Source organism: Sphaerodactylus townsendi, linkage group LG03 (genome assembly GCF_021028975.2).
Source record: "Sphaerodactylus townsendi isolate TG3544 linkage group LG03, MPM_Stown_v2.3, whole genome shotgun sequence".
Classification (NCBI taxonomy): domain Eukaryota; kingdom Metazoa; phylum Chordata; class Lepidosauria; order Squamata; family Sphaerodactylidae; genus Sphaerodactylus; species Sphaerodactylus townsendi.
The window spans coordinates 168,763,839-168,776,437 of record NC_059427.1 but is presented as its reverse complement, the minus strand read 5'-3'; the positions used below and the strand labels follow the sequence as shown (position 1 = coordinate 168,776,437).

The 12,599-nt window shown below is 48.2% G+C and overlaps 1 protein-coding gene across 1 annotated transcript in view; it reads right to left on the bottom strand.

The window, feature by feature from the left end:
• Positions 1–6,041: 6,041 nt before the first annotated feature.
• Positions 6,042–12,599, bottom strand: part of LOC125428011 (calcium/calmodulin-dependent 3',5'-cyclic nucleotide phosphodiesterase 1B-like) — a 33,917-nt gene continuing 27,359 nt past the window's right edge. The window contains 3 exon segments of the mRNA XM_048487586.1: positions 6,042–6,178; positions 9,304–9,422; positions 11,266–11,316. Of these exon segments, the coding sequence (XP_048343543.1) occupies positions 9,325–9,422; positions 11,266–11,316 (149 nt within the window). The 3' untranslated portion in view covers positions 6,042–6,178; positions 9,304–9,324.

The following is a 12,599-nucleotide window of genomic DNA, read 5'->3' as shown; positions in this document are numbered from 1 at the left end:
CCTTCCTTTAACTGGTGATCAGCTATCCTCTGCTCAAGCACTGAGGATACCTCCCGAGGAGGTGGGGGGGCTCCCTTGTAGTGGGTGGATCGATCATCAGGAATATAGAGAGTTGGGTTTGTGGACAGAAGCGTGGATGGACCGCATGGGTGACTCTGCCTGCCGCCTGGTCACGAAAGGTTTGTGGATGCTGTCACGCTTACGCCTACCGATAGGCTGTTATTGAAGCAGTGCTGGGAGTGGAAGTCTGCAGTTGTAGGGTCCACATTGGGTACCCAATGACATTGGGAAATGTAGCTGGGAGGTTCTGGAAGCTAAATCTCTAGGCTGCTAGGAAAAGGTTAAAATCCAGGACCCCTAAGGTGGCATTCTCTGAAATGCTACCTGTTCCACTTGGCAAGAGGGCTTGAGAGCTAGGCAAAGCGGAGATACAGGGTCTCAATCGTGGATGAGGAAAGGTGGTGCAAAGGCAGAGGGTTTTCAAGATTTGTTAGGAACTGGGGAACCTTTTGGGATAAAGGCAGGCCTGTGGTACAAAAGGCCGACGGGCTCTATCTTAACCAAAGAGGGAACCAGGCTGCTGGCTCTCAAGCATTAAAAAAGGTGGCAGAATAGCTTTTTAAACTGATTCCTGGGAGAAAGCCGACAGGAGCTGAGGTGTGACTTCGGTTCGAAATACAGAGTCCATGGGGATGCAGACAGAGAAGGAGGTTTTTTTAAATCAACCACATACAGAGTGAGGAAACATAGCAATGTGATAAGTGATGAGTGGGTTCTACAAAAGGCTAAGAGGGGCAAGAAACACATAAATCCCAGGTTGAGGGACACAGAGACAGAGGTATACAAAGTGCCATCTCTATGCTAATAGTAAGAAACCCATCTGACCCTAAAATGGGGGAGCTTGAGGCCAGAGTTTTGAAGGAGGACATTGATATGAGTGGGCACTCACAGAAGACATGGTGTGGAATATGAGAGAGAACCAGTGGGATGCTGTTATCCCCAGGAGTTCACTGCAGGCTCTACAGGGAAGCTGATAGGACAGAGGCGTATTGGAGGTGGGGTGGCCTCCCTACATCAAAGAGAGCATGAGTGTCACATAAAATAGACAATGCAGGGGAGCTGATTCCTCTACAGAAGCTAACTGTGGATACTTCAATACCAGGGGGTGAAGCATAGTTTAACATTAAAGGAATATATTATCGGCCCCTGGACCAAAGCATAAGAAGGGATTCTAGAGATGGAAAAAAGAGATTTAGAGGAGGCCAACAAAGCAAAGCAAAATGTCGTGTGGGTATCGGGCGAGATTTTAACTATCCCCATATAAACTGGAAAAATGCATGTTCAGGTCATAGTAAGGAGAGAACATTCCTGGATATGCTAAATGACTGTGGCTTAGAGCAGATGGTTGTAGAACCAACCAGGGGAGATGTGATCCTAGATGTGATCCTAGTCCTGGGTTGCCAAGTCTTGACTGGCCACTACTGGGGGATGTTCAATGTAGCAAAATGTAAAGTGATGCACATAGGGGCAAAAAATCCAAACTTCACATACACGCTACAGGGGTCAGTGCTATCAGTCACAGACCAGGAAAGGGATTTGGGCGTCTTAGTTGATAGTTCCATGGGAATGTCAACTCAATGCATGGCAGCTGTGAAAAAGGCAAACTCTAAGGATGGGGATCATTAGGAAAGGGAATTGATAATAAAACTGCAGAGTTGTACATTGCCGTGCCTCTATATAAAGCAGTAGAAAGTGACTGCGACTTGAGTCCCAGGTCCAGTTCTGAGTCAGCGCATCTCAAAAAAGGATATTGAGGGAGATAGAAAAAAAGAAGAAAGTGCAGAGAAGGGCAACAAGGATGATTGAGGGACTGGAGCACCTTCCCTATGAGGAGAGGCTGCAGCATTTGGGACTCTTTCGTTTGGAGAGGAGGCGGCTGAGGGGGGATATGATTGAAGTCTACAAAATTATGCATGGGGTAGAAAATGTTGACAGAGAGAAATTTTTCTCTCTTTTCTTTCTCCACACAGCATACTAGGAACCAGGGGCATTCATTGAAAATGCTGGGGGAAGAATTACAGAACTAATAGAAAGTTGAAACACTCTCTTCAACAAGGTGTAATTGGTGTTTGGAATATGCTGCGCCACAGGAGGTGGTGATGGCCACTCACCTGGATAGCTTTAAAAGGGGCTTGGACATAGATTGATGGAGGAGAAGTCGGATTTATGGCTACCAATCTTGATCCTCAACTTGATCTGAGATTGCAAAGGTCCTTAACAAGACCAGGGTGATCGGGAGGCAACAGCCGCATGAAGGCCGTACTACGTTCACATCCTGTATGTGAGCTCCCAAAGGCACCTGTCTGGTGGGCCACACTGTGGAGTAAAGTAGAGAAGCTGGACTAGATGGACTTTGGTCTGATCCAGCTGGCTTGTTCTTATGTTCTTATGATGGGGGTTGGGGTTGGCATATCCAGGTTGGGAAACTCCTGGGGATTTAGGGAGTGGCCCCTGTGGAGGACAGAGACCTCAGTGGGTACGAAGTGGGTACCCGGGGAGAGTCCACCCTTTAGAATTGCCAGGTTCCCCCGGTAACCAGCAGGGGCTGGAGGGGACTCACCACCAGCTGTGGAGGATGTCCAGCGCCAATGTCACTTGGACTTTTAAGACCCCCCATTCCCGCTTCACCCACACCGATGTCCCATCTTCTCCTGCAAGACCTTTTTTTAATAGTTATTTCCAACAAACACAAACAGGCACACAAATATCTTTTCCCCCCTCCTTTTATTTGTTGTTGCTCTCCATTCCTTTCCTTTTATTTGTTTGTTTTTTTTCTCTTTTTCTTTTTTTACATGCGCATAATTTGGATTCTGCATTGGAATATGGAGCTGTTATAATCAGAATCGAGTCCAAGAAACAAAACAAAAAGAGAGAGAGTTACCGCATGGTAGAAAAAAGTATGCCCGAGGTACAAACACATACAGAGTTCCACAAACCAAATGTGTTGGCAGGGGGGGTATTTACAAGTTGGAGGGAGGAGGAGGGGGCAGCAGGCTGGAGATGGGGTCCACCAGAGCTGCCCAGGTCGGTACGCATTAAGCTCTGCCCAAAACACTCTACAGAGTCGAGGAGCTAAGAGAGACTCAAACCTCTCAAAGCGCTTTGATCCCCTGTTCAGCCGGGTCAGCGGTCACAGGGGAAGCATTCAAAGCACTGGACAAAGACGTCATTAGCTGAAGACACAGAGGGAATTCTCAGCCATGTCCCATTCATAGATTGGGGAGGAAAAATAGAGCAAAAATGAGGCCCGAAGTGCAGAGTTATGTGCCGATTGGCCAGGCTTCAGGCTGGGGCAGATGCTCCATTGGAAGAGCCAGGGGGTCTGTCCAAGCTGCCCGGTCACAAGCTCAAGGACTTTCTACTCTTCCTTCCCGCAGCTCCCAACCAGCCAGAAAAACCCGATTGCCTAGAGTCCAAGGTTGCTGTCAGTTTTCTCGAACAGCCCTTCAGTGGCAAGAGGCATAGCCGTGTAATCGTCACACTATGGTGTTGATGGGGTGTTCTGGGAATGAGATCAGGAGCACCGCGGCAGCCCTTTTGCACTGTCGCCTCCTCAAGCGCTACCTGAACCGTGCAGCCTCAGATGGGTACCTGTCTTCCTGTGGACTCTCACAATGACGCTGGACTCCCCATGACCCCCCAAGATTTGGCTCCAAGATCAAAAAAATGTTCAAGACCCTGAGCAACCTGTACATCCAAGCAGAGAAGTTGTCCTTCTACTCTTTAGTGGAGGACCTTACGGCATCTAGATGTGATGGATTACAATTCTTCATCAGCCCCTTCCAGTATGGTCAATTGGCCATGCTGGCAGGGGCTGATGGGAATTATAGTCCATCAAGCATCTGGAGTGCCAAAGGTTCGCCACCACTGCCCTACTCTCTTCTACACCTCTCATTAGGTGCCACAGCAAAGGCTTGGATACTCAGTCTAGGCATTCAGCAAAATAGATGGGGAAACCCGCCTTGAGATACAGTTCTTCCAACGGCAGAAACGGGGAAATCCCATAGAGGAACATTCCCAATGATCCAAAATTCCTTGCACTTGAAAAATAAACACGTGACCAAAAAAGCTAGCTAGAACCTTCCGAGCGTTCGAGTTTTTTAAGGGCATGGTTTTTATTTTATTGTTAAATGTACCTACCCTTCAAACGTGCAACCCCCCCCCCCCCCGCATTCCAAAGTGGTATAGTCCTTAAGGAGAATAATTTAACACATGCTTATTCTGATTTGTGTTGGCGCCATTTATGGTCATAATAATAATAGGAAGCCGCACAACTTCTAACACCTCTATTAATGTGGGTCAAACAGTTCCATGCAGTTTGGCAAGCGCATAAGCATCATGCGTTTGTTGCACCATGCACCTGATTTGCCTCTCAGCCCACATTTTACTGTTTGATTGCTCAAGAGCCAGCGGCGTGGGCGGGTGCTCCCAGAAGCCCAGTCAGTCCCTGCCCCCTCCCCCCCCCCAGCCCAAGATCATGGAGTATAAATAGTGAGCACTGGGGGCAAATTTTCAGCTAAGAGTGACTGTCTCAGCCCTTCAACTTCCATTGCCCTAACAGGTGTTTATCAAACTCATATTCTAAGTACTTTTCCGGTCATGCTACTTGATAGCAAATCGCACCCTACCGGTGATCCCCAGTCACAACTGATTAGCTCAAAGCCCCTCCAACGTAATTCACAGAACAATCATTTCCAGCAGAAAAATGCTTAGAAGCCTGGCCTAAAAGTCATACGGTCAAATCTCTGCAAAGTGATGCAGTTTGAGAGACTGACTACCTGCACTTGTTTTGAGGTATGCTATTCTGACTTGGTGAAGCTCTACCAATGAAAACCAGTCTTGGGGCACAGAGCAGCTCACCAGTTTCTGCTATCCCACTGAGCAACCCCATGCACCTCCACCAACGCTAGGCGCATCAATGCCGGGAGACAGGCTCCCTGAAGAACGATCATACCTGGCAAGTGGAACCCCTTTTCAGATCCTATTCAACAGGCTGTCCTTAGCGGAAGCACCACTTAGGATGTGTTGATGCCCTCCCATGGGTGGCGGAGCTCCCCCATCCTCCTACGCTGGTGGCTTGTTCGACAACACCAAGGCTTGCTGAACGTAAGGCTAACGCAGGGCTCTGCCTGGTATCCAGACTATGCACTCCTTCCAGCAAGGATTTAGCCACTGGTAGGAGGGAAGGAAGTGCAACTGAATTTTCAAACCCCCCCTTCAGGGCGAAAAGAGGGGTCGGGGAAAAGTACGCCTGCCCCATTCTGATAAAATGCCCGAATCCAACAAACAAGGCCATGGCTGCCAGAAACGGGCCACAGTCAGTGGTGGTGACCACCAAAGAGGGCTCATTTTAAGCACCTGATCACTATATGCCCTATTGCTCAGGAGAGAGAACGGACTGTAGATCAAAGCAGACCCAGTTTAATGCCACAGCAGTTCAGAGACGCTGATGTTTCCGGTTAAAAGAAGAAGGGGGAGCTCCGTAGAGAGAACACGCTTATCCGGGCAAGGAGCCAGACCAGGCCAGAGGATGTCAGCGTACCAGCATAGGAATCTCATGGAGGTAACCTTCTCGCAGGAAGCTCCCGAGGAGGTGGGGTGCTGTTGGGAATCCCTTTGCTCATACCAGGTGAGACTCTTCCCCCAAAACTGACAGGCTCCGCTACACTCTCAGCTGATAAAGTGCGATTTCAACCAATATTTTTTGGGGGGGAAAAAAAACCCAGCCCCAGCAATCACCTCGGCAGTCACGTCGCTGGCTTGGCAGTGAGAAGCCTTACCTAAGCTTTTTGGCAAGAGCGGGGGCAAAGGGGCTCAGTGCCACCAGGCAGGACGACCATCCGGCCGCTGGCGCTTGGTGAAGGAGGTCCTACGGGGAGGTGGGAAGAGGTCGCTCTCATTCTCTGCAACTCAGGGATGGGGCAGGCAGTGGGTGCTGTGTGATGTCGACATCGTTGACTCTAACATTTTGCATTTATCGTTATTAAGATTATTACTAGTTGTATTGATGGTCGCATTCGTATCACACCCTTCTCGAGCCAGGGGGTGGCTCCCTCCCTGTGCGGATGGTGCTGAGTCGATGGCATCGAAGACTTTGGAGTTTAATTGTGTCAGGAACCTGCTGGTGAGAACAGAAAAGGCATCAGAGGCAGCAGATGTATTGTCGAATACTTTCACAGCTGGAAACAACTGGGTGTGGTGTAGAAAGCTAGCATGGTGAAGGACATAGGTATAGATTTTTTTATGGCGGGGGTTTGGAGTGGGGCCATACCCCCACCTGCCCCTAGGAGCATAGCCATGCCTCCCCAAGCCTTGCCCCCCAGCCTCAGTGCTTATAAAAGCAGCCCTTCGAGGTCAGGGGCGGCAGACTACCTTGTCCCCCCCCACTGGCTGGGTTCCCAGCCGACAGCCCCTTCTGCCCTCCCCTCCAGGCAGAGGCGTAGCTATGGAAAATGGAGCCTGGTGCAAAATCTGAGTTTTGCGGCCCCCACCCCCCAGGCGGCTGCTGTGATGCTGGAATCCCCACAAACAGCATCACTTTCAATGGTGTTTAAACTAGATTAGATTCTCCTTTTAAATCCACCTTGGGAGACTGGGGTCCTAGTTGTGTCAATATTGGAAAGCGATGCTGTTTTGGGATGGATTATCCCACCTTTTAAAACAGCATCACTTTCAATGTTTAAACTGGGACCTCAGATTCTCCCTTTAAATCCATGGTGAAAGGGGTGATTTAAAAGGAGAATCTGGGGAAATGTTGGGGGTGCCTGCTGTCAGGGGTGCAATTGTTAAGCTAGCAGCACCAAAATTTCAGGGTATCTTTAGGAGACCCTCCTGATGATTCCACCCAGGTTTGGTGAAGTTTGCTTCATTGGGGCCAAAGTTATGGACCCTCAAATGTGTAGCCCTCATCTCCTATTAGCTCCCATTGGAAACAATGGGGGATGGGGGCACCCCCTTTGGGAGTCCATATAGTTTGGGACCCTGAACCAAACTGCCAAACTTGAGGGCAGGTCACTGTGGACAGTCTCCTGAAGATACCCTGAAAGCTTTGTGACTGTGCCTTCAGAAATGTGCACCTACAGGTTTCACTAGAAAATTCCCATTGACACTAAAGCCGGAAAAAAAATCAATGTAGAAGTAAAGATTCTTGGCAAATTCTGTAGGCCTATTAAACCCTTTGGGGAGTCATGGCTTTGGACCCCTGGCTCGCCGTAGAAGCGAATGTCATCAGGACAGTCTCCTGAATACCCTGGCTGTGACTGTACTTCGAAATATTGCGCCAGGCTTCACCAGAAATTCCCCATTGACGTAATGGAAAAAAATCAATGAAGTAAGATTCTTGGGCAAATTCGCAGGGGTGCCTGTCAGGGTGCGAATTGTTAAGCTTGATCAGCAAAAAAATTTCCTTAGGGTATCTTTAGGGAGATCCTGTCACTGATGACACCCCCCAGGTTTGGTGTGAAGTTTGGTTCATGGGGGCAAAGTTATGGACTCCTCAAAAGTGCAGCCCCATCTCCCTTAGTCTCCCCAATAGAAACAATGGGGATAGGGGCTACTTCTCTCAGGGGGGTCTGCATAGTACATTGGACCCCCTGAACCAAACTGCACCAAACCTGGAAGGTATCATCAGGACAGTCTCCTGGTGATATTCTGAAACTTTGGCGCTGATATCTCTAAAAATGCACCCCCTGCAGGCCAAAATGAAAAAAACAGCAAAAAATAAAAAAGAAACCAAGAATATAGAATGTTACCGCAAGTTTAGATCGCGGGTAAGTTTCTATATGGCTCTCAGGCCCTTGGCCTCCTGCTGCATACTCTCCAAATTGGACTCTTATCTCTGGCCTGATCTGTGTATCAGGCTAAGGCGAACCGGCATGCCTTGCTGCCTGTGCTCCGCCTCTTGCCAGCTCCCAAGCAAGGCCCCTCGGATGGATCTCTTGGTAAGTGGCAGGATTCAGCAGCCAGGGTGCACGCAGGCCTGGCTGCACTCCACTGGACTGTGCCAGCTTCCCCTAGATGTCGGCTGCCCGTCTGTCAGCCTCCCACCCACCCCCTGCAAGATCTCTGCCACCCTTTCTCCGTAAGGGGTGGCAAGCTGCAGCCAGCTGCAGGGAAGGGGGGAAGCTACAAGGCCACCAGCGTAGGGAGTGACGGGGGAGCCCGCCCACCCATGGGGAGGGCACTCAAACCCAGGCTGCCCCAGGGCTCCTGTGCCTTGCCTAGTTACGCCCCTGAACCTGGAGGTGCCGAGGGATTGAACCTGGGACCTTCTGTGTACAAAGCAGATATTCTGCCACTAAGTCACAGCTGCATCCCAATGTGAAAACTAGTCATGAGGCTGCCTTGGGCAGAGTCAAACCACCAGTCTATCAGGATGAACCCTGTCTACTCTGACTGGCATTAGGGACTGAACTTCAGTCCTTTCTCAGATGCAAAGTAGATGTTCTATCTGAGCTTCTGCTCCTTCCTCCACTGCTGAATCTGCAACTAGGGCAGTTCAAAAAGGCGGAGCTGCTTAAAACCATTTAGTCAGTAGGAATCCTTATACCTCAGATGTTAGGATACATGGATTACTTGGCTCTTAGTCAGTCTCCCGCTGTGCATTTAATTCAATTGGGCATGCTGGCAGGGGCTGATGGGAATTGTAGTCCATAACATCTGGAGTGCCAAAGGTTCACCACCACTGCACTAGGGTTTGTGAACTGGGAAAGCACAACTGGCCAAAATTAGTACAAACCCTGATTAACACACCAGCTACCACCCTGCTTTGAAATCCAGGTTTGGCATCCTCCAACCAAACCCCAGTTTGTTAGACTACCTGTATGCAGATGTCACAGCTTCCCAGGGTTTGGTCAAACTGTGATTTATACTGAAGTCTGAATATAGCCTAAGTTGCCGGTAGGGTTGACAGGCCACCACCTGTAACCCCATCCCCCATCCCCCGGAGTAATTAGGGAGTGGGGTCTGGCAGGCCTGATCATCCTGGCCAGCTGATATCACTTCCGGTAAAAACTGGAAGTGATGTAGATGGATGCTCTAGGATTGACAAAAACGTTATGGTAAAATCATATCGCAGGAGACCTGGCAACCCTAGTTGCCAGGGAGATGCAAGGACAAGATGAACTGAGGAAAGAGAGGATGGGACTTGGTTCAGATCGGGGCCCTTCCTTCCCCCCCCCCCCCGCCCCCTGCCCTTTAACTGCCCTTCATAAGCACAAGGCAAAGGTGCTGGCGAGAACTCACCTTGTTCCCACACGGGCAGCGTTATTCCACATTGCCATTCTGATTGTGCTGGCTTTCGGGTGTGCTCGCCTCCTCCTCACATGGCGAGAGCTCATCGATGGATGTCTGGTTAGTGATTCCTAAACGAGGGAAGGCAGCAATTAGAGCCGGGGGGGGGGGGTGGTGGCGAGACAGACAAGGCCACAGGGAGATCAAATGTGGCAGTGAAGCTCCGGGTAAGTTAGGCTATGTTGCGGGACCTACACATCCTTCTGCTTCTGTCCATCAACTACATCCCTTCTGATCAACATCTTTTGGCCTCCCCCTGTCCACTTAGTGTCCACCAGAGCTCACTCTTTTTCTGTAGCGCTCACTCTTTTTCCAGCTTCATAGGATGGGCTCACTGAGGAAGTGCAGGTGGAACACCATCCTTGGAGGCGTTTAGAAAGCACCGCAAAGCTTTTTGATTAAGGAGGATATCAAGAACTGCACTGCAGGCAAGCGGTGAAGTTCTTTTTCTAAATGAATTCATATGCTTTGTGTTGAACTTCCATTCAATGAACTGTATTTTGCCTTGAGCTAAAAGGAAAGGTGGGATACACATATTTTCATCAATCAATCAATAAAACTGCTTTGATGCACTGGTGGAGCTAAATCCCGTTTCACGCGCGGCACCTTTAGTTTCTGAACTATTTTGAGGACCCTCACAGAAAGCAAGATATCCATGTAAGTCAAAAAAAATGAAGCAATTAAAGGCACAGGGGATATACAGAAGAGAGTCTGCAAACGGACAGGATCCCAATGAAATGAGGTGAGCAAGGAGAAGGATGGTGATATCACTGAGGGATCAAAGTTTTAAAAACTAAGGGACCAAACTAAAAATAAGTGGGTGGGAGGCATAAAGAGGGTGATGATGAAACTACCGTAATGGGAGAAAAGCCTGAATTGAGGCAATAATAACAAAAGTGAGCAGAGATTCAGCTGCTCATAAAAGCTCCACCACTTTTCCCTTAAGAGAAACAGTTTAGGAAGAAGTGGCCCAGGATAAAGAGCTGTTTATATCCTTAACCTGTTACCTGCCCACCATTTCTTCCCAGCAACTCTTCCACCCCAGCAGGGGTGTGTGTGTGTGTGTGTGTGTGTGATGATATATGAAAATAAAAAGAAAGGTTCACCAATAAGGGTCCTCTCTAGCCAAAGCAGAAGTTTCTGCTAAAACAACAGAGGCTAGAGACAGTCAGTCTGAAATGCCACAGTTAAGAAGCTAACCTTAAATAAGGATTGGTGAGTCTAACTGTGATTCTAGACCAAATGAGAGGCTGCTATGGATCGGGGATGGGGGAAGTATCCTTGTTGAATGTATAAGAATGCAAAGCATTGTATATGCTAAGTTCAGAGAGAGAGTCTAATTCAGTATGTGTTCAACTTTGTTCTGTATAGTTTTATAGTCTTGTATAGCATAGACTTGTGTAACCTTGCCGCTGCTAAAGTAAAACCTTCCTATGGAAAGAAATATTATCTCATGGGAGAGTATTCTTTCCAAGAGTGCTGTGGAGGCTGTGTTGGAGTGCAAGAAGACTATAGACCTCTCTATCTTACTCAGAATAGTCTACTTTAAACTCTGCTGGATGGGGTGTCACTGGTTCAAACCCCTCCCATTACAAGGTCCGGGCTTGCTTGAAACAATGCATGGAACGGAACAGCCGGAAAGTCAGCTCATTCACTGAACCCACCCCATAAAAAAATCTATACCTACGTCACTGCACCACAGGATGGGAAATGCACTTTTTGAACCCCTGTGGAGCTAGGTACGGCAGAAGGGTGATCCTTTGAGCAGACACACAATTAGGAGCAAACTGCAAAGGGTTCAGTTGGTTTCTTTTGTGAACTGAGAATCACCCCTTTTCAAAGCAGCAGCAGCAACAGCAAAGTTGATCTGGGATATCTATACAACAGGTACAATGCATATGTACTTATACATACTTCCATTTGACTCACAAGCCAAGCACATGCTAGAAAGAAAGCCCCTGGTCCCTTTAATGGAGGGGTTAATGGGTAAAATGGATTGCTCTAAGCTTTTCATGGTGCATGGAGTTAAATAACACCTGTCTCCATGTCTGCTGGCAAATCAAATATTACAAGAGATAGCAAGTTAATAGAATTTCTGCTATCATCCCTCTTAAGATAGTTTAGGACAAGGGATGATCGGAGGCATAATAGGAGAGGGCAATCGACTTTGGGGAACCTAATGCTGCCACTCAAAACATTGACACCCTTCGCCAGCCTCCTTACACAACCATTCAATACTTACTAATAAATACCCAGTGCCCTGAACAGGGCTTATTAGAGGCCTACCAGATCACAAGTGACCTCAAAAATCACCCCCAAGTGATGCACCTCTGAAGATGCCAGCCACAGAAGCAGGTGAAACGTTAGGAACAAGATCCACCAGATTACGGCCACCCAGCCCGGAAAGGCCACCACAACCATCCCCAAGTTAGTTCATAATGATGAATCCCAATCCAGACATGTATTAGAGTGTCTAGGATGCTTTAAATGCTCCAAAACGCAAACCCCAGCATGATAGTGAGAGAACTGGTTCGGCATCAGTCCCAGCTGCCTGGTTGGCTGATGCTGGTGATGATGGGGCGGGGCAGGGGCGGAGCACCACTGGTGGATCCTCTTGAACAGGTGAGCGGCGAAGGGCGGAACGGGAGGGAGTTGCAGTAGCACAGTCTTGCCCAGGGCTCTCATCAGCCTTTCTGTCTGTGCACAGACAGAGCAGTCTCCTACAGATGGCAGGACAACGAATCTTTGAAATAGAAAGACTTCCCTAGGGAAACCTGGATGACTCCCCCAAGACCAACTCTGGCCCCGCCACAATTTTGCAATGGGATGTTAACATTTCTAGCACAAGCAAACCCCATATTAAGACAATGGTTCAGTAAGTAATGGTTCTCCTTCTTCCTTTCTCCTTTATAACATCATGGAGATCCTGCCACTCCTTCCCCTCTGGGGTTTAGTGGGAATTGATTTAGCAGAAGCTGCATCCTAGGAGTCAGAAATTTATGCTGCATTTTTCTTAAACATGGGGTAGGGTTTTATTTTTTTTTTTACTAGGAGCCGGCTTTTAATCTATATTTATTGGTATTTAATCTGGATATTGTGCTCCTTACTTATAGTACAATGTCCATCTTCCTGAGTCTCTTCCTAGGGAGGGGCGAGTTTATAAACCCACTAATAATAATAATAATAACAATAATAATAACAATATGTAATAATAATACATACATAATAATGAAAATAATAATAATAAT